This window comes from Haliotis rubra, unplaced genomic scaffold (assembly GCF_003918875.1).
Source record: "Haliotis rubra isolate DU_JTF1 unplaced genomic scaffold, ASM391887v1 Scf261, whole genome shotgun sequence".
Taxonomy (NCBI): Eukaryota; Metazoa; Mollusca; class Gastropoda; order Lepetellida; family Haliotidae; genus Haliotis; species Haliotis rubra.
Window position 1 is genome coordinate 1,267,294 of NW_025766681.1, and position 23,402 is coordinate 1,290,695.

At 40.1% G+C, this 23,402-nt stretch overlaps 1 protein-coding gene across 1 annotated transcript; it reads left to right on the top strand.

Moving 5' to 3' along the window:
• Positions 1-6,878: 6,878 nt before the first annotated feature.
• LOC124280158 (phospholipase B1, membrane-associated-like) lies at positions 6,879-22,237 on the top strand. Its single transcript, XM_046716043.1, has 13 exons — positions 6,879-6,958; positions 7,723-7,841; positions 8,350-8,434; positions 9,391-9,449; positions 9,645-9,712; positions 9,990-10,036; positions 11,609-11,717; positions 16,100-16,232; positions 18,004-18,161; positions 18,946-19,117; positions 19,622-19,726; positions 21,562-21,630; positions 22,070-22,237. Exons 1-13 carry the CDS (start codon positions 6,901-6,903, stop codon positions 22,109-22,111), a joined length of 1,224 nt encoding a protein of 407 aa, XP_046571999.1. The 5' UTR covers positions 6,879-6,900; the 3' UTR covers positions 22,112-22,237.
• Positions 22,238-23,402: the final 1,165 nt, after the last annotated feature.

Here is a 23,402-nt window from a genome sequence, read left to right on the forward strand (position 1 = left end):
GTTTTTGAAACTGGAATTATTCCCAAGAAGTGGAAGTCACACAAGGTTGATATCTTTTTTTATTGCTGTCTTTGTAAACTCAGGAGATAATGCAAGCTCTAAAGACGGCCTTGTCAGACATCACTGATGTCAATTATCTGATGCCGGATCGTGGTGAGACGTGATGGAAGGAGCGGTAGTGCTTTTGAATGGTGACAGGTTACATTACATTATCTTCGGAATTAACATTCGATATGTCTCATTAGAACGGATGATGTTTCTATGGCTTCGTGGAAATATTTTTCCGATGCTGGCTTCTGTGATAATATCCCGATGTCACTCACTTCAAAACAAAGATTTATCATGTATTTACCACAAACGAATAAATGGTTAAGCGTCAAAACGTTGTCCATCCAAAATTTATAAACATGCAGTGTGAAAAAACCTATTTAGGTTTATTAAATTATTTATTATTTATTATAGTATTTATTACTAAGTTTAGGTGTGGAATTTTACCATTGTATGTTGAAACGGGTAGATATACCAAGCCTTCTATACCACTTGAAGAAGTATGTAAATATTGTAAAAATGCTTGTACATATTTTATTTGATGAATTTCACTTTTTGATCCAATGCACTTTTTATAAAGACATTAAATTTAACCTTTTTAAGGCAGCCGCAGAAAGCAACGGTAATTTTAATCACCTTTGTGATGAAGATAAATTGTTTTATATAATGAATTCCGATGTTTTACAAAAAGAATTAGCAAATGCACTTTATAAAATGTGTAAAAGACGGCAAATGGCAGAATAATGTTAATTTTATATATACAATGTATATCTAATTTATGCATTTTCAGTTTTGAACTTAATTTATCATGATTATTTTAAGAATCTCCTGCTATTCCTTTTCTTCTCTTTTGTTGTTTCATCGATGAGCCTGTTGTAGTTATCAGTGTGTCTTATCTACAATCTGCCTAAATTTCTATCTCCCATATTATATTCTATCATTTGTGTACCATTAATGTACTTATAATGTATTTATAGTGTCTCGTAAGCCCATGTATGGCTGGACGCACTTCCTGCAAACTGTTTTATGTGATTCTGTATTTTACTGTAAATGTTGTGCGTGTGACACTTTGATAAACATTTTACTACTACTACTACTACTACTACTACTACTACTACTACTACTACTACTACTACTACTACTACTACTACTACTACTACTACTACATTAAAAGAATATTTAAAGCTTTAAAAGCACCATATAATACTATGATCTTAGGAGGATTTACCATCGGCCATTGTGTTACATATTTGTAATATAGCACTCTTTTGTACCACCGTTGGTGGTTCGAATATAATAAACTGTTCTACGGGTCTTGGCAAACGTTCACCTGACAATAATACCAAGTCAGAATCTTGTTAGCATACTTTGGGTATGTGATACCATATTTTTTTACTATTAAACTTTAATTGCTTGTAAGCAGATCGCGTGAAAGGTCTTTTTAGAAATGATGATGGATTCTTGTTTTTTTTCAGTTTCTTGTGTCTGTTGATAATTTTTTATTGCCATTCTGAACGAAATAATAATATTTAATAATTCTCTTGTCAAGCGCATAACTCCATTCACAGTGTGTGCCCTGCATGGTTTTCACACTGGTCAAAGGTTAAGTGTACACTCGATGTCTCCATTCTCAGCTCCTTGGGGAGTATATTTGGAAATAAGGGACCGTTCATAATTTATGGCTAGGGGTGGGGGAGATGATGATTTTAAGGGGGGGGTGTCACCAATTTTGTTCTGGGAGGTAAGGGGGTCATCAATTGAGTACATAAAATATTAATACATTATGCTTAAAAATTGTGGGAAGGGGAGGGGAAGTCATTGATTTTGTACACAATATGCAAGGGGGGGCACTCTGTACGTAAATATTAGGGGGGTCATTCACATTGTACATGCTTCTGTATAAAAATCATCATCCCCCCACACACACCCACCCCCTGCCAAAAATTATGAACGGTACCTTAGTAGAAATATTTCTTGACTCATGGACATCGATGCACGTGCTGTTGAATGATATCTCGTCTATGATATCTTTTTTTACCAACACATTAAATTTCTCTACATTTTTTTCCACTGCTGAACTTGCTAAACATGATCCAGATTGAGTTTGGAGTCATAGAAAACATATACCAAGTTGTGCAGGGCTCGTTGGGGGATCTGTTGATGATGTTTTAAAGTGCTGTGTATGTGGACCGGTCTGAATAGACGGGTAGACGGGTGTTATATGGTTATCATTGGGTACAACTGGACAACCCGAACTTAGCATGTTTTTATTTTGTTTGTTGTTTAATATTGCGCTAAACATTATTTGGTCAATAAACATCGGTCTATAAATCGAGTCTGGGCTAGACAATCCTGTGATTATGTTTTCGTAAAAAATAACCGCGAATCTTCGTGAATCAGTTTCAAGAAGCGAGGACTATATATAGTTTATGAGATGTCAACAGTTGTCAAAAAGATATATTAGCTTTGAAAAGTCACACTTGGTTTCATCTGAAACAAATGCTCGTCTTCCATATCTACACAAATAAGTGAGTGAGTCTATACAACGTGGTTGGAGATGCCCCCATTATATCACTGCTTGTCAGTTAAATCTATGAAACAAGCGATGGGTGTTCCATTGTACGTCAGTCTGTGGTGAGTGTGGCACGTTGGAACATGTGTTTTCAGACGATGGTATTGGTTGTGCAGAGTTGCGTGTCGTAGCTCTGCAAGTAGTGTGTTCGAATCCCAGATTAGCTGCTAATCATGAATCATGTCGATCACATGACTTATCTCCCTCATTTCTGTTCTCGCCAGGCGATCTGTCTAAAAGTGTGTTGACAGCGACGGTAAATCTTAACCATACTCATGGTTAATGCCAGGAACCGGTCACCATGACGACTTATTCCACGTGTCTTCAGGTTACCATGGTTTTCGTAAAAGGCGACTAACGGGATCGGGTGGTCAGGCTCGCTAACTTAGTTTTCTCGCACGTCGTATCCATATTGCGTAGATTGATGCTCACGATGTCAATCACTGGATTGTCTGGTATAGACTAGATTATTAGAGAACGCCGAGAATATTGCTGAGTGTGGCAACAATAAACACAAAACTGACCTGCCTTTGGTTGTGGGAACTTGAAGGTGTACTTATCAAACCAAGCGCATGTAAAATATCTCATAACGGTGAACACAACGTCTGTCTGGCCAACACTCAGACGATGGACTCATTACACAACACATTCTTCCAAAAGAGTGCTTCTTTTGCCAATTTCCTATATCTTACTAGACTTGCCTATTTTTATGGTCTTGGTTTTGATTAACATATTTGCAGATATTCCACAGTGCTGCCGTTGAGAGGATAAACAAAGACAGACTAGCTCTGCTCTGACTTTGTGTGTGCGTCCGGGAATATGATGTGCATGTTTTACTCCGGTATATCAGTGGACTAACAGTAAAACACCAGAGTAGGGCCGGACTAGTACAGACTGCCATACACACTCTGACGCACGCACGCACGCACAAACACATGCACCCAGCTACTTCACACTTCTTCAACTACTGACCGCCTCCGTGGTGTAGTGGTTAGAGCGTCCGCCCGGAGAGCGGAAGGTCGCGGGTTCCATCCCCGATCGCGTCATACCAAAAGACGTTAAAATATGGTACTTGTTGGTCCCTGCCTGGCGCTCGGCATTAATGGGTACAACAAGGACTGGTCGGCTCGGAATCAGTATAATGTGTCTGAGTGGGGTATTCATGCTTCACTGCGGCATGGTATCTCAGTGGGCTAGCACTATAAAACCAGCTTCAGTCTGGGCTAGTACAAGCAGCCGCACATACACATACACACGCATGCACGTCGTCATATGAGCGAAATATTCTCAAGCACGACGTTAAACCCAATTTCACATCTTCAACTACTGTTTCTACATCACCACCACCACAAGTGACGACAACGGCTACTTCTACTTCTATTGCTACTACCTACTTCGACTCCAACTACTACGACTGTTACTACCAATACCACTATTTCTGTCACAACTCCTCAGCTGTGTCCGTGCATGTTCGTCTTTGACGATCATGGTTTTGATCTGCCCCGCACTGAAAAAAGCCAGTGATCTTATTTGACTATAAATAGAATAAACAGGTGTCATCGATACAGCCTGTTTTGATACGTGGCCCATGATACAACAAACGGTAAATCTGGTCAGTAAGCTTTACAAGCCCTGAGCTGAGATTTTGGCCTTGAATCGCAAAGGTCACTATATTTTGAGCTTCTGAAGACGGCAGCCCTCAGCAAGGCTTTGATTCTTGTCATCTCATTTTGTAGCTACATCTTTTGACTTCAAAATACGTAGGTAGCTTTATGGAGGTGTTTACAGTGATCAACGGTAAATGCGTCCTTGAACAAACTTGTCTTGGCCTCGTTATTTCCTTTTTCCTTTTGATATTGTGCCAAGACCCCGCCGGTTTCAATAGGCCATATACCTTGATGCTGGTCTTTTTATCACAAGCCCCATCAACATCTTCAACCTCCGGCGTGCCTGACGCTGGTCATATGGGTGAAGACAACCTACAATGCAATAGTCAAAAGAAGCGGCAGTAGTTTTATAAAGAGGGTGTTGTAAACTGCGGAGATATCCTAAACATCTATATTTCTCTTGTTACTTGCCGATCATTGTGATTAAAGCACATGCGTATATTTTGCAGGTTCCATAATGTTACTTCCTTAAATGGCTACCAAAAGACGTTAAAATATGGTACTTGTTGGTCCCTGCCTGGCGCTCGGCATTAATGGGTACAACAAGGACTGGTCGGCTCGGAGTCAGTATAATGTGTGTGAGTGGGGTATTCATGCTTCACTGCGGCATGGTATCTCAGTGGACTAGCACTATAAAACCAGCTTCAGTCTGGGCTAGTACAAGCAGCCGCACATACACATACACATGCATGCACGTCGTCATATGAGCGAAATATTCTCAAGCACGACGTTAAACCCAATTTCACATCTTCAACTACTGTTTCTACATCATCACCACCACCAGTGACGACAACGGCTACTTCTACTTCGACTCCAACTACTACGACTGTTACTACCAATACCACTATTTCTGTCACAACTACTAAGCTGTGTCCGCGCATGTTCGTCTTTGACGATCTTGGTTTTGATCTGCCCCGCACTGAAAAAAGCCAGTGATCTTATTTGACTATAAATAGAATAAACAGGTGTCATCGATTCAGCCTGTTTTGATACGTGGCCCATGATACAACAAACGGTAAATTCGGTCAGTAAGCTTTACAAGCCCTGAGCTGAGATTTTGGCCTTGAATCGCAAAGGTCACTATATTTTGAGCTTCTGAAGACGGCAGCTCCCTCAGCAAGGCTTTGATTCTTGTCATCTCATTTTGTAGCTACATCTTGACTTCAAAATACGTAGGTAGCTTTATGGAGGTGTTTACAGTGATCAACGGTAAATGCGTCCTTGAACAAACTTGTCTTGGCCTCGTTATTTCCTTTTCTTTTGATATTGTGCCAAGACCCCGCCGGTTTCAATAGGCCATATACCTTGATGCTGGTCTTTTTATCACAAGCCCCATCAACATCTTCAACCTCCGGCGTGCCTGACGCTGGTCATATGGGTGAAGACAACCTACAATGCAATAGTCAAAAGAAGCGGCAGTAGTTTTATAAAGAGGGTGTTGTAAACTGCGGAGATATCCTAAACATCTATATTTCTCTTGTTACTTGCCGATCATTGTGATTAAAGCACATGCGTATATTTTGCAGGTTCCATAATGTTACTTCCTTAAATGGCTACCAAAAGACGTTAAAATATGGTACTTGTTGGTCCCTGCCTGGCGCTCGGCATTAATGGGTACAACAAGGACTGGTCAGCTCGGAGTCAGTATAATGTGTGTGAGTGGGGTATTCATGCTTCACTGCGGCATGGTATCTCAGTGGACTAGCACTATAAAACCAGCTTCAGTCTGGGCTAGTACAAGCAGCCGCACATACACATACACATGCATGCACGTCGTCATATGAGCGAAATATTCCCAAGCACGACGTTAAACCCAATTTCACCTCACCTCACCTCCTTAAGTGTCATTTAGAAGCTGGTATGTTGAGGAGGAACACTGTTTATGGATAGACGGCTTCTTTATTGCAGTGGATGTGACGTTTCCTTGTAGATCCTAACACCGTTATCAAGCAAATGAAACACAACATATGCACAAGGAGAAATATATACATGACGGGTATTTGAGTTTAAACAATTGAAGAGGTTGATGTACAGTGTGTTGACATAATATGTTACTGATCATACAATGAATGCGATGAATGCATTGTCTTTAATGATCCTTCAAATTGTTAGGGTATGCCATTTCTTTGAATGTTGGCATGTTAATATTGGACATAACGGTACATTGAATCTGTTTCACGTGACTAACGGGATATAACTGTTCGTGATGAAAGCCGGAGTCTAGAACCAGAATGACACCCTTGTTCCGTCCGCACAGTGGCGGTGGGGTAGTCTAGTGGTTAAAGCGTTCGCTCGTCACGCCAAAGACCCGAGTTTGATTCCCCCTATGAGTACAATGTGTTTACCCATTTCTGGTGTACCCTGTCGTGATATTGCTGGAATATTGCTAAAAGCGGTGTAAAACCAAACTCACTCACTCACTCTGCCCGCACGATATAAAGAATTTATAAATAAAATATAAAAACACAGATTTCAGTTTTGGCGTAAACCGATGGCCTTATTCTTCCAAAAGAATCCGACAAGAACACAATATCGGCGTCTTAGATAAGACCATGGGAGTGTCAGCGATATAAAACAACACGTACAGACGTTCATTCCCACCAGGCGGTCACCATGGCGATGTTAGCGGTTGTTCTCGTAGCAGCGTTCCTTGGAGCTAATGCTGAGAAATGTGAGTCTGGACATGCAATGCCTTGCTGTTGGTCGTAATGAGTTTTTAAAATTAAAAAAATACATTAAAAAAGTGTATAACGTCCTAGTCTTTAGACGCGGGCATCCGCCATTTCTTGTTTTCTAATGGTCACGTCAGATCGCATGTAGCACACAATAGGTAAGAAGATAGGAGGCACACTTCACGGTCGTGGTGTCAACGCAGATATCTATCTATCTATATAGCTGTATGTATGTATTTATGTATGTGATTCGGCCAGATGACCTCAAACTCACGCTTTCGTCTAAAAATATCAATTACACCGGATATTCGACACTCACTCGCTGTCACAGTTTTGTATTTAAGCAGGTGTCTCAAATGTCGGCAGGTGTTGACAGTTTTTTTAGGATGTTAGTTACGTCAAACTCGTGCGCGATTTGACAGGTGCGTAAGGTCTGACGTAGCGACTCCAACACACGACCGATATCAGTGGTATCTATACGTCTCCTCTTGTCCGTCGAAATACCAAGGTCGTTTCAGTTATATTGGAAACTCTTCAAATATGTGTCAAGTTAAAATGAGTTAATTGAACGCCACTTATTGCCGTTACATGACAAAGTGTCAATTTGACGTGGGAGGAAATCCCAAAGTGATATAGGCCTTCCACTTGTGAAACCCGCAGGGCTGGTTATAGTACTGACACGCCTAGAAACACGACGGGGTAAAGTAAAGATATAATGAAGTAAAATATATTTGATTGGTCCTGAGATGTCACTCACTTGCAGCTATCTCGTCCCCCTCCTATCAGCGTCTGGTGAACTTCTACAAGCACCTGCTCCCCAACAGTCCCGTGTTGCTGGAGCTATGGCAGGAACATCTCAACAACTACACCGCCATGCTGGAGGTAACGCACACGGAACCATACACGCACACGCAGAATCGCCTTTAGAGGAGTGATACACCTTCTTGTACGAATGATAATGATAATATGTTGGCAATACATGTGCTACTTTGCTTTAAGTACCACATCCACCCCCCACCCGCAACCATCCACCCCACACAAATAAATAAAAAAGAAGAAAATAAAACAAAAATAAAATAAAATAAAATAACATTTAATAGATAAAAAAAAATAATAACAAAAAACAAAAACAAAAAACACCCCCAAAACAACAACGAAAATAGAAAAAGTACATATATGAAAAGTATTACCAATTGAAATTTTCCGACGTGCCTGATCGGGAGTGATTGATACCTAAACAATCCAAACTCCATCGAACATTTTGGATGATCTTGACCAACGTCATATAGAAACCCGTTTTTATATTGAAGCCATTTGGTCTCGAGCCTGACAACAAGCTAATACTATTTCATGGTAATGTTCTTATGTCAAACAATGCTTCATTCTGCAGCAGAAGCGGGCTGTTTACAGGTATCCCGTCCCAAACTTCAACTGCCACACCACCACGCCGTGGGGAGGGCGTGACGCAACTTCCGGTCAGTAACATCCGGTCTCAGCATAGTGTTGTCAGTCAATAACAGGTTAAACAGGTATCGCTACTGATGCTTTAGTAACTGATTGGCTAGTTCTTATTCATAGTTACATTCACGGAAACCTCCGAATATATACGAAATACGACAATGGAATTATCTTTAGATGGATCAGGAAGTGGCGATAGTAGGGGAGGGTAGTCTAATCGGGATTGGGGTGAGGATAGCCTACTCGGGGTGGAGATGAGGATAGTTTATTCTGAGTGGTTTTGAGGATAGTCCACTCGGGGGTGGTGGTGAGTAGTAGTAAGTCTTGGGAAACAACCACAAGAAAACCTATTCTCAGCGGTCACCTTGCTAGTTCCGCCTGATACTGAATCTATGCAGATTAAACTGGGAGTAAACTGGTGTTGTGGTTGTATGACGTTGTATATGCTGTTGACGAACTATAACGCTGTCGAGTCTGGACCAGACAAACCACGTACTTTTCTTATTTGGAAAACTTTAAGAACCGCCTACTGTATTGTTTTACATGAGTGAGTGAGTGAGTTTGTTTTACGCCACTTATTTACGCAACACTATTCCAGCAATATCACGGTAGGGGACACCAGAAATGGGCTTCACACATTGTGCTCATGTGGGAAATTGAACTCGAATCTTCGGCGTGACGAGCGAACGCCTTTACTACTAGGCTACCCCACCGCCCCTGTTTCACATGAAAATGTTAGCCAGTACTTACTTACTGACCAAAACAGTGTGATTTGTTTACACATCATCATATTCATAATTCAGTACCTGGAATGTAAATATTGAACATTCTTCGTCATGAGATATTCCCAGGCAAATCCAAGGTAAGAAGGTCCTCGAGATTTCATAGATGTACACTAGTATATCATAAATAATTGAGAAATTAATAGAAGCAAGCCATTGGTGTACCCTAACAAATGATAGTTCTGTTTTAGTCCATAACCTTCACCCTGGTGATATCAAGGTCGTGGGCTCTATTGGAGATTCCCTCACGGTAGGTATAGCTGTGGGCGATGCACTGTATATAATCATATATATACTCAACAAGAAATGTTAATGATCAGGTAATAGAAAGTGTTTGGGTATTCCGAAGAATGTTGCTAGAGGAGGAAAACAAATAAAAATGTGAAAATCATCATTTTGACAGTTCATTGGTCACACTTCAGCTGATCTTATGTTTTCGGTATAGGCAGGTAACGGCATTGACGCCAGCAACATCCTTGGTGACCTCGTGGAATACCGTGGACTTTCATGGAGGTACGAACTCAAATACGTCACAGTGTACGTCACACACATATTAGTTTATCTGTGGATGTGTTTCCCACCAAATAGGTGACTGTACTACGTAAGTTTGTGAGTGAATATTGTGAAATCAGTTTGCAAAATGTATGTAACATTTGACCAACTGTTCCCCGGAATCAAAACTCAACATTAACTGATATCAAACTCGATGTTGATATATAACCTAGTTATTAAAAATAGTTTTCTTATGTCTCCTACAACGTTATTTAATGACCTGACATTTATATTGCAGTATCGGCGGGGATGGTAGCCTAGAGACAGGGGAGCTCACTCTGCCAAGTAAGTTTGTAAACATCCGACAAGAAGAAAATACACTCCTATGTCCGCTTGTGCCCTAAAAAGAAACAAACGAAAAAATGGCTATTGGATGGCGATGTCTCTGACAAGATTCATCACGATAACCGTTTCTCGGAACTAAAGTTTGCTGTTTTGTGCCGATTGTTTTCAGCCTAGTAACGTTTGCATTTTTTTGCCAAATCCATTTTAAGTGTATACTTTCTTTTGTCCGGGAGTATATTTCGACGTATTATTGAATTTCAAATGACCCCATACGATGCATTGTTTGGTGAAATCGCTGATCATAATCAAAACATCATACCCACTCTGTGAGGTTTTTGCAGAATTTTTGTCATAAAAATAAAAAAGTTGTTTAACAATCTATCATTAAAATATTGACACAGTTCACTGCTTGTTACGAGGGAGGAGTGCAGAGAAAGGGGCAGCCAGGTGTTCGAGAAGCACGTTCACAGACAAAGTTATTATTCATTAACCTGTGCTGTGCCGACTCCATCCGTTCTCGAACACCTGGCTATCCCTTTCTCTGCACTCCTCCCTCGTAACAAATAGTGAACTGTGTCAATATAGTAATGATAGATTGTTAAACAACTTTATTATTTTTAGGACAAAAATTCTGCAAAAACCTCACAGAGTGGGTATGATGTTTTGATTATGATCAGCGTTTCATTGAGTATTTTATGTTTATTAGTTTTCGAGTTAGATTGCAATTCATCGGTCCGCTTTTGAGCCAAACGGACTATAGTCTTTCATGCAAACCCTGGAACAAATATACCCAGTGCAATATACCCAAAGTCTAGAACATGTGGCAAGTCCAGACTAATGCAGTGTCTGAAAAAGAAGAAATGTCTCTGGACTCATTTTATTATCTTTTATGAAAATAATTTAAACTCCGTTTTGTTTGGTAAAATATGGTCATTTCAGAGACTAGAAGGTAGTATAGCAATTAGGAGGCCATTTCATTCCAGACTGATTCGACAGACACACTATAATGTGTATTCCCTATGTATTGTTTTCATGTGTCTGATAGGACAATGGACAGCGTCATAACGTTGACCCACATCAGTAAATGTGTTGAAGTTCCGGATATCAAAGTAGGTTTGCCTTTCCCCAAGTTAACAGAGAACCAGGTTTTCACATTAATGAGTGGTTCCTCCATGAAGAAAGCGTCCGTTCTAACAGTATCCAGACCTTCGAGGTGTCCGGATACTCGAGTACCGGTGCCTCATGTTAACTCGATGTCGAAATGAGCAGGCTGCGATATTCTCACAGGAATCGACACAGTGGCCCCTGACCCCAATCTTAGCCACACAAACATGTATATATTAGGTCAAGAAAACGTTATCAGATTTCCACATACCTGTTTTTTTCCAGGACAGCCAACTATATATTTTTATTCACGTAGATTACCGATTCTTAATAAATACAAATTCGAACAAATGTTAACGTAGGGACTGTAGCTCACCTTTCTTTACCGAACTGCTTTAATGGCGTCAAGTGCAATTCAGATGCCAGCTTGTGTTCCGTCCGTGGTCCAATAGTACGTATTATTTTCAGACATTTTAAAAAAGTTTGACAGGAATGTGTACGGCTATTCCCTGAAGACGGGAGGACAGAGCAGCGCCAATGCTATGTTCAATCTAGCTGATCCAGGAGATACGTCATTGTAAGTATACGTCATATACTGAGGGGCAAAAGAAACCACACTACTTAGGAATTTTTTTTATTCACTCATTTAAACATATTGTAAGTTAACGATATTATACCAAAACGTATACATTGTACTTTAATTGATCTGCGTTATGTATTTTAATAATATAATTCAATATAAAACTTTTGAAACGTCTATTATTATATATACGCATAAAACGCAACTGTTGTACGTTGGACATCTGAACTTTGTAACATGTAAATAACGCTTAACAAATAAGTGATGTGAATAAACATCATTAAATTTCATAACAGTTCTTTCAATTTTCTATTGCATAAAACAGTTTGGTGTGATTGCTTTTGCCCCTCAGACTTTTCAAGGTGGAAAATAACAATTTGACCTCTGGTTTTTGAAATGGTACTATTTGTCTTGTGGACCTGTTGACATTCCTGAAAACTATGTTTCTAAAATTGTTATTGTTTTGACGATGTGAAAAAAGTTTCCTTTTTTACGTAGAGGTCATTCTGGCAACGACTCCTCACGCCACAGTCACGATATGGCTGAAACACTGCCGATGTGACTCACTCACTCCTGAAACCACAGGCATCTGTTCCATGGTGTACCAGTTGCTAATCAACACTTGTATTGTATTGGAGGGAGTAACTTGAACAATTTTTCTTCAGTCGGATATGCCTTTATCAGAATCACAAATGACCCTGAACCAAGCCTAATTTTGTTGACCTAAAACTGGAAACTCTGCACCATTATTTTACAAACATGTGACATATACGGATGGATAGAAAGGGAAACGGTAGCTATGGAAACCAGCTGAATGCAGACAAAACATACTCTGAAAGTCACGTGCGCGTGTAAGCATTGTGTGAGATGTTGGTAAACACAGAAGGTGTATCGTCACCTAAGTGTTGAGGAAATATGGCGAGGCATTAGAGTTCAGAACAGCGATGGCACAGAAGTGCAGTTAATTAGCATTGTGTCGGAGCGTGTATACAACAACAGACTGTGCGAATTCACCACGTGCCATGCCACGACGGTGGAATATCAACAGGAGACGATAAGCTGAGATGTGGGAAACCCCCAAACACCCCCACCCCTACCCCCACGTGACGACTTATTGCCGTGAGGGTCAGTCCATGATACATTTCAAAAGTAAACACTGAGTTCATGGACGAACATATGACGTGATCGTAATTGGACTGACCACTGCGTACAGACGTGTACGTTTAGTACGGATACGGCAGTATGGGTTAAGATTTCCGTCTGTGACGTCATGATACGTTTAGCGTTGAGTCCAAGTACTGGTACGACAATATCAGATATTTATTGCATAACTTCCATGAAGGAACAGTGGCAATATTCTATAAACTGCATACATAAACACAGTAGGTACAAAGATATAGAAATACGCACATACATTTCACATATAAATGATGTACATTGTTTGTAACAATTTCACTGGGAAAAAACATGTAGTATATTGACATGGAAACCATAAGGAGAGTGAGGAGACTGAGGTACTACACGGGATTTTTTAAACATTGTATGATGGCAATTTGTTTCTGGACATCTGTTCATGAATTGTTCATGTTTACAAAGGGTAGCAAATTCTTGATCATGATTGAAAATTGTTTGTAGGGTATCCTCCCAAAACTTCCACATCCCATAACTTCCACAGCTTATAACAACATTTCTGGTTGATTGCAAACACTTCATCATACTGCATTACCGCAGTCTGTAATGGTTTAGCACATTAATCGGTAATGAATACAAACTGTCACATAGTAATAAATTATATATTTTATTAAGTCAGGGTTATTAACAAAAATACATATCTTTTCTAGATACATATAAGAAGTTTATTCATATTCAAGGCCTCGTGGCCAATAGTACAAAGTGTATATACATCATTTTGGTAAGAGTCCTCCCGTTCCCCCATCCCAAATAATATGTATAAATATTCTAGAATTATAAACAAAACTTAACACAACAATTACTAGAGAACTCCCAAAATGATTAAAAGTCTAAAATTTAAGTTAGGACTAGGTTTAGGGTTAGGTTTAGGTTTAGGTTTAGGGTTAGGTTTAGAGTTTGGTTTAGAGTTGGGGGAACGGAAGGAACTCTTTCCATAATTTTAGTGCGCATGGACATCGAAGTGATTATTTACATGTACTAGAAATTAAATTGGTAGACTCCGTTTCAAAAAGATTGCAAGACTTTTAAGCATACTAGATTTTGCGAAGACATTAACAAATTAAACTTTTCATGTGTGGGATAGGTATAAAAATAACTTGGTAACAACAGTCTCCTGCTTTCATCATAGTATGGACAGACCAATAAAAAGTAAAATTCATCTTGAATGACATTATAATTACATTTTGTACACTTCAGTAATTCGGTATTTACATTTTTATCATATCGATATTGCTGTACACTAAGTTTATGGCTCATGCATCTAACAATTTGTGGTACTGACGTGAAGAAAAAGGTTCAGGATGAGATAAAATTGCAATTGTCTTGTCATAAATTGTCCAGAAATATTCAAAGTTTTCACAGGTCTTTGTCGATTTCGTCTACGTTTTGAAAAGCAACCGATGTGACCACGCCAGCTCATAAGTGAGTCTCCCATTTCTCACGTGCAATCGGTGATAGGCAACTGAGTGACAGCTATTGACAACTATCAGTGTCTCACCACTTGAAATGTGCTTCGTTTCAAAAGTCTTCAAAAATACTCGATCTGTGATATTTCGGTTCAATACTACTTACTAGAGCATTTCTGGTGACACTTGTTCATCAGTACATTGCTAAAAAATCAGTTTTGAAACCAAAAAGGCTCATTTTCTTCAGCTCGACGTGAACACGTCACAGTGTCTCTTTTGACGCATGCGCCGTAGTTACATATAACAGCCTATGTAGAAATCTGTATGAAACTTATGTCCTAAAGTGTCCAAGATTTCACCCGCACATTTGACAGTCATAACCCTGTCACTCTGTACTGTTGTTGGAGCATTATATACTGTGACAGTGTCACTGCCGTAGCATGCAGTCTTTACCTGTTTTATACATGACAGGGACATCAATATGTAAATCTTTTGCCTATTACATAATCTTTAAACATTCTGAAATATCTGATTGACAAATTTCATTAAAGTATCTTTTAAAGTAAACACATGAAACTGGCTACTATTAAAATTGTCCAGTGTCCATACCATAACGTTATCAATTTCCTGATTTAATTAAACTTGATTTATGTGTTTATGCCTGGATTTGGTATTGCAAGTATATTTGGTAGTAGAGCCTCAAGTAGGCATAATAAATTCATATTCTCATTTCGAATTTTTCGGTACATATTACTTTATATTTGCAAATCAGAATTGAAAGGAATTGTTTGGCTTGTTGGTCCCTTTTAAGCAATAAAATATAAAATTTGAAAACTCCTTATATTGTAAAACTACATATTTTGACATACATGTACATCAAATGTACATTAAGCTTGCATAATTTATGTTTTGCATATTCAGAATTCTATGAACGTAATCAAATACATTTCAAGGTAAAACAAGAAAACAACTTATTAAAAAGTTTTACCTACATGAAATATGCACAAATTTATATTATATATATATTTCAGATTATTAACTAACTGCTGTCTTCTCTACAAAAATCTCCTCTCTGCTAAAACAGGTGTGATGTATCATTACCTGTTGTTTCAGTTCAGTACACTTCCTGGGCTATCCTGTTACCTAAAAAGGGTGGACGAGGAGTAGTTGGCTATCCTATTACCTAAAAAGGGTTGACGAGGAGTATTTGTATGAACAATGTGTGGTAGTATTGGGATGTGGAAGTTTTGGGATGTGGACGTTTTGGGATATAACCGATAAATGATTCTCTTTCGTTGCTATACTTCATGACCCCGTGTTTGGCGGCGTTCTACGAATGTTATATGGACGTAAGTGGTCTGTATGGCGTGGGACTCACGTTTGACAGTACTGATCATCACCTCTTCCACCTTGACGGTAGCGGCATTGGTATCCGTTACCGTGAGGGACGTTTTGCGGCAAGTCGTGGAACCGTATCAGCCACTAGGTGGGGAGACTCTTTGGGTGTCAAACGCCAATTCCTATCTACACAGTGATACACATCTCCATAGACACGCTGCGGGCTGCACATATTCAGTCGCTAACGTGGCCTGAAAAACGTCCCGGCTTGAGGTGCGTAGATCGATGCTCATACTGTTGACCACTGGATTGTCTGGTCCAGACTCGATTATTTTACAGATCAGTTGTTTACCAGCTGAAATACAGCAACTACAAAATGTCTCTGGTCATTAATCACCGCTGAATCTACAAAAGTATCGTAATAGAAATATTACTATATTTCAGTGACATGCCCGAACAGGCACGACTGTTGATAGACAAAATGAAGGCCGACAAGAACGTCGATTTTCTCAATGACTGGAAAGTCATCACCGTCTTCGTTGGCGGCAACGACCTCTGCGACTCCTGCCACGACACAGTGAGTTTCTGGACAGACATTGCCATGTGGTGTATTCCCCGTTTGTATGAGCTTCATTAAAATAATGAAATCCTGTCTAGATAGAAACCATAAGATAGATCCATGCACATTCCAAAACATTACATACAAAACATATTACTCTTCAGGGGTGGAAATAACCCATTGCCCGACGGCCGAGTCAGTGTTTTTTCTGTCGGGAAGCAAATTTGTATATCACACTGTACCGGTGTCCAGTTGACTTTCCAATATTAATTATGTTGTTTATTTTAAAATTCAACAAGGAAACGGCCGGTATAGTGGAAAAATTATAAGGGCAAGTGATTTTACATGTGCCACTGTACCGGAGTACACTAGCAATTTTAAAGTTATTTCCACCCCTGCTCTTGTTGGGACCCCTGCTGAAATGAATATTCCGTGGTCTCAACCTGACTGACGTAGTCTTGTATCCAGAAGGGTTGGATCATTCTAGACTCGGATTCATCATTTACCGGATTCAAAGCCATCTTGTCAATATTACATTGCATACTCAGTCAAACACCCCTGTGTCGAACTTTGATGCACCGAACTGACGGTTGTCCATACCAGCTGAAATACAGCAACTACAAAATGTCTCTGGTCATTAATCACCGCTGAATCTACAAAAGTATCGTAATAGAAATATTACTATATTTCAGTGACATGCCCGAACAGGCACGACTGTTGATAGACAAAATGAAGGCCGACAAGAACGTCGATTTTCTCAATGACTGGAAAGTCATCACCGTCTTCGTTGGCGGCAACGACCTCTGCGACTCCTGCCACGACACAGTGAGTTTCTGGACAGACATTGCCATGTGGTGTATTCCCCGTTTGTATGAGCTTCATTAAAATAATGAAATCCTGTCTAGATAGAAACCATAAGATAGATCCATGCACATTCCAAAACATTACATACAAAACATATTACTCTTCAGGGGTGGAAATAACCCATTGCCCGACGGCCGAGTCCAGTGTTTTTTTCTGTCGGGAAGCAAATTTGTATATCACACTGTACCGGTGTCCAGTTGACTTTCCAATATTAATTATGTTGTTTATTTTAAAATTCAACAAGGAAACGGCCGGTATAGTGGAAAAATTATAAGGGCAAGTGATTTTACATGTGCCACTGTACCGGAGTACACTAGCAATTTTAAAGTTATTTCCACCCCTGCTCTTGTTGGGACCCCTGCTGAAATGAATATTCCGTGGTCTCAACCTGACTGACGTAGTCTTGTATCCAGAAGGGTTGGATCATTCTAGACTCGGATTCATCATTTACCGGATTCAAAGCCATCTTGTCAATATTACATTGCATACTCAGTCAAACACCCCTGTGTCGAACTTTGATGCACCGAACTGACGGTTGTCCAGAAGTAAAACTTATTTATTTAGCTCTTTCCTTTTGTGTCTGTCTCGAATCCAGGATAAGTCGACGTATTTTCGTAATTTCAAATGGTTTGACTGTATCTACAATATATAGGTGCATTTATTGTCTCTTTTGATTCCAAATCCTTGTACACACATTCAACCAATTTAAACGATATTTGGTTTCTCGTGCTATTTGGCATTTGTTGGTTAGTCCACCAAGGAACATATGCTGGTACCCCGTCAGATAAAGTGGGTACTAGATCGAACTCGGATTCCACATAGGGTCGATATTCAGATGCTTATTTACCGACTTGGAATATTGCCTGGAATTATGCTTACAGTCCTGTAAAAGAACACTCACGCACTAACTCACTCACTCACTCAGGCCAAGTACGCCGCCAGCAACTACGGCGCCAATATCCGCCAGGCCCTTGACCTCTTCCACAAGGAGCTACCTCGCACCTTCGTCAACCTCGCCACCATCTTCGACATCGCACCCGTCGCCGCCCTCAGCACGGGGTTCTTCTGCAGCTTTGTCCACGCGTTCGTATTCTTATTATATCCGCATTGAATATGTGCATGTACGTTGGTTATGAATATGTAAATTCATCTGAATTAATTTTCTCATGTATGTTGTACTGCACCTGATAACAGGTATACAAACAGATTCGCATGAAGTTGCTCGAGGCTGTTTAATGACTAAGGTCCATTTTTTATCAAGTACTGTTCAGTAAGAGTGCCAAAACCGTTTACATTATTCCCATACCGACTGTCTTGTGACAATATATTCAGAAATCGATCACACAGATTAATGGATCCAGATGTTCGCAAAAAAAGCCATTATCTTTTGAAGTGTTCTGTTCATTGTCAAATCAAGTGATGTCTTACATCATAATCACGTCAATTACTGTCTAACGTCACCATCAAGTGTGTTACGTCACAATCAGTTCAATTGTTATATTACGTCACAATCAGATCTAGTGTTGTATGACGTCACAATCAGTTCATGTGTTGTATCACGTCACAATCATATCTAGTGTTGTATGGCGTCACAATCATATCTAGTGTTGTATGACGTCACAATCTGTTCATGTGTTGTATCACGTCACAATCACATCCAGTGTTCTATTACGTCACTGTCCTATGTAGTGTTGTATTACGTCAAAATCACACCAGGTTTTGAGTTACGTCACAATCAAATGGAGTGTCGCAAACAACACAGCAACGACAAGTAACTTGTGAAGCAACAATAATTTCAAGACTTTCCTAACGTAATTATAAAATGAAAAGTAAGCACACTGGCTGATATCATGGCGTGTATTTACAGCTTGGTTTGTGACTGTGGAGACAATCGGAACAACGCTGGCTATTTGCGGGACCTCGCACATGCCTACCAACATGAGCTGTCGACTCTCGTCGCCTCCGGCAGGTATGACACGAGAGATGACTTCACCGTTGTACTCCAGCCTTTCTTCACCAACACAGAGCCTCCAGCCAAGGTGAGTGAAACAACCAGTCACCCAGCCACCCAATCACCTTCCTCTGGACGTTCATTCTTAAATCTTCACGCATATAGTAAAAGTGGGATCTTAAAGAGATGGTGAAGCTCCACAGAATATCATCCACCCATACTGCAAACTGAACTATCTTGGGATTGTTTCTGTTTTGCATATAGTACATAAATTGAAATACATGAAGTCATTTATGTTCTATCACAGTATGTAAAATGCAGGGGAAAAACAAGCACGTGAAAACTGGATTTGACCAAAACATGACATAAATAGTCCTTGAAACCAGGGACCATATAATATCTATTATATGGTCTCTGTTGAAACAAAGAAACATATTGGCCCAAAACAAAACAATGGTACCCGTATCAAACACGTCTCTACCTAATAAGCATTCATTGTTCGTAATAAACACCATCATGTTTGTATACTTTGTTTAATTCGGCCGCAGACCGGTGTTGGTATACATCCGTGACCTTGACCTTTCTTCTTCAGCCCGGCACCCCAGGTGACATTGACATGACCTTCTTCTCCCCCGATTGCTTCCACTTCAGTGGTAAAGGTCACGGCGCAGCCGCACTCTCCCTGTGGAACAACATGGTCAGTAACACGTGGCCTGTCATAATTGGCGACTGATTTGTCTGATATATATTTTACGGAAAAAGATAACAGCATGAATTGAATGAAACCAGAAATATACATCTGATTCATTAATATCTTACCATCAACGTTAATGAATTGTAATAACAAATTGGACCGGGGGGAACTCCCCAATCATCATGGCATACTGTAAATGATGGACGCCACTCTTGCAGTGTCTGTGACGTTGTAGTGGTCACAAGGGGTGGGTATTGCAGAGAATTTTCATATTGCGATATATTGCGATGCGAAAGCATATATTTCGATATGTATTACAATGTATTGTATTGCTTGATTTATAAAGCAAAACCAAACCCAAATTACTATGCTTGATTAACCATAAAAAAACCTTTTAATCAGGAAAAAGTAAAAATGTAAATAATATTTGGCACAAATGAAACAAGGAAAAGAACACCTTAACATCAACACAGCGGTTACTAGTTTGAACTAGTTCATACACTCTCAAAAAGAAAGCCCGGATAATTTAGACAGCAGCTTGACCTAGTCAGGACATATCAGAGATCACTGGTCATAATTGAGTAAATATTTAAAACATTCAGATCCAAAACATTGCGAAACACTTAAACAAAAATTAAGAACACAACTTCAAACCGAACTTAACAATACAGTTAAATGTAATTTTCACCACGATCATTCCCACCACCATTACTACAGTTGCCACGATCATCAAAATTACCGAATGTTACGAAGTTTTCCGAATGCATGTCAAAATACCGGTTTTCGATCAGCGTATCGCAATACGTATCGTTTTCCAGTGTGAACCGGTAAATACCGGTAAACCGGTTATATTACGCAGCCCTACTGGTCACGACGTCCCCGTTCCCCTCACAAATGTCCGATTGGGTTTGAGCTGGTCATCTGTGAAGTCAGTGACCATGATGTGACGACAGGGAGGCTACTGACGGAAGTTGCCACGTCTTCCTACCATCTGTTTCTACTGGCGTGTTGACATGACAGCGTTCATTATCCATCGTCTTTTTGTGTCTACCATGACGATTTTCATATTAACGGTTTAACAACAAATTGAGGAAATAATGCAGTAACACCTTGCTGTATGAATATAATTATTAGTATGAATATTATTTGCAGTAGTAGTAGTGGTCGTGGTCGTGGTAGTGGTAGTGGTAGTGGTAGTGGTAGTGGTAGTGGTAGTGGTCGTGGTAGTGGTAGTGGTAGTGGTAGTGGTAGTGGTAGTGGAAGTGCATACTGCTTCCGTAGTTCCAGATTCTCAGATTGCAGCTCTCAGATTGCAGTAATAGTAGTAGTTGTAGCGAGCGTAGAAGGAGGAATACCAGCAGCAGTATTGAGTGAGTGAGTTTAGTTTTACGCCGCACTCAGCAATATTCTAGCTATATGGCGGCGGTCTGTAAATAATCGAGTCTGGACCAGACAATCCAGTGATCAGCAACATGAGCATCGATCTGCGCAATTGGGAACCGATGACATGTGTCAAGCAAGTCAGCGAGTCTGACCACCCGATCCCGTTAGTCGCCTCTTACGACAAGCATGGGTTACTGAAGACCAGTTCTGACCCGGATCTTCGCGGGTAGTATTAGTAGTAGTTGTAGCGGGCGTAGAAGGAGAAGTACCAGCAGAAGCAGTAGTAACAGCGGTCGCAGCATGTGGTAGTCGTTGCAGCAGGATGTGTACTGTATACTGCGAGATCTGTCAACAAACGTTAGTGTATCACTAGGTGGTGGGTGTTGGACACAACCACTGTGTAGCAGAATAGCAGCAACACTGATCTACAGTTCAACCTCAGTCATCTGTTTCAGATTGAGACCGTTGGACACAAACAGCTCGAGTGGCATCTGGATCAGCCGTTCCTCTGCCCTGGAAGTTTTGTGAGTGAAAGTTCTGCCGCTTTGATATCAATAATGGCAAATTAAATCAAATGTCTTGCCAGGAAGGACAGGAGTTTAGCTGAGTTTTATATCGCCACGATAATAGTGATTTGGTTCGTTTACAAAAATGATGAATGTTGAGGCGTTCACAAAACGCGCATGTGGGCTTCAACAAAAATGACATCAATATTTGGTTTCATCAAAAAATGATATCATTGTTTGGCTTCAATTTAAGTATCAGTATTTGGTATCACCAATAATGATATCATTGTTTGGCTTCAACAAAAATGATATCATTATTTGGCTTCAACAAAAATGATATCATTGTTTGGCTTCAACAAAAATAATGTGAAATGAAGGCTTCAGCAAAAAGTGAAGTTATACAAATATACTCATGCCAATAATTGTCGTCACTTGCCCCACTTTCTTTTATTTCCAGAAGGGGCAAGATCACTGGTTCTTTGCGACAACGAAGAATTAGTTTCCTGGTGCCTGCAATATCAACACTTTGTATTAGAGGTACACATCGACCGATCACCTGGTGAAGGAGAAAGAAATTACTCCGAAAAGTCGTGTTCCTCAAAATAAAGAAGTTGACATCCATAAATTCTCTCCTTTAAGTGTACATGGGCACAATGTGTTAAGCCCATTTCTGGTGTCCCCCCGCCGTGATATTGCTGGAAAATTGCTAAAAGCGGCGTAAAACTAAACTCAGTCAGTCAGTCAGTCCTTTAAGTGTATCACTTCTAAATGCCGTTCAAAGACTTGATAACCAAATGCTTCAAGATTTAAGAATACCTCCTCACTGAATTCCGTTTTGTATGAGTGTTAGAAATACCGCCACAATACACTCCGACTGAACATATGTCGCTGGACAAAAGGGGCCGTGGCGTAGCCTAGTGATTAAAGCGTTTGCTCGTCACACCGAAGACCCGGGTTGGATTCCCCACAAGGGTACAATGTGTGAAGCCCATTTCTGGTGTCCCCCCGTCTTGATATTGCTGGAATATTGCTAAAAGCGGCGTAAAACCATACTCACTCACTCACTCACTCGCTAAACACTGACTCTTAGACACAACACTCCAAGCTGAAAACTGTACAATGAGAAAAGAAAGAATTGTTTTAGCATTATTCAGCGTTTGGTTTGAGCTCTCGATGACTACCTTTGACTACTTGAGGAGTAAAGGTAAAAAATAGGTGTTCGTTTGTTATGTAATGATTTACACAAAGTTGCAAAAAGGTGTTTAGTAAGTTTTTATACCTCTGGAACCGCCAAAATATATTGACGAGAATGGAATATGACATTTAACAAAAACTTCACAAACCGATGATGTAAACACAGAAAATAGAGAAAACGAAACAAGCAACAAACGCACAAATTTCGCTTGCCTAGCAAATATCGTCGATGAACCAGTAAAGATCCTGGTTAGAATTGGGTACGGGTTTTCAGCACATGCTTGTAGTAAGAGGCGACTAACGGGATCAGGTGGTCAGGCTCGCTAACTTGGTTGACACATGCATTCGTATCAGAAATGCGCAGATCGATACTCATGTTGTTGATCGCTAGATTGTTTGGTCCAGACTCGATTGTTTAGAGACCGTCGCCATATTGCTGGAATATTGCTGAGTGCGGCGTTAAACTACAAACAACAAACAACCAACAAGGGTCGGGTACCACCACCTTTCCGTACTTGATAGTTGTCCAAAGTTCGACACGTATCAAGGACACTATTTCTCACAGAAGCTTCAGGCAAATCCTGACAAAGTCGAGA

Coding starts and splice junctions, on each gene's coding strand:
- LOC124280158 (XM_046716043.1), top strand. CDS start 6,901: ATGGCGATGTTAGCGGTTGTTCTCGTAGCAGCGTTCCTTGGAGCTAAT. Junction 11,718..16,099: donor GATCCAGGAGATACGTCATT/GTAAGTATACGT, acceptor ACTATATTTCAG/TGACATGCCCGAACAGGCAC. Junction 19,118..19,621: donor ACACAGAGCCTCCAGCCAAG/GTGAGTGAAACA, acceptor TTTCTTCTTCAG/CCCGGCACCCCAGGTGACAT.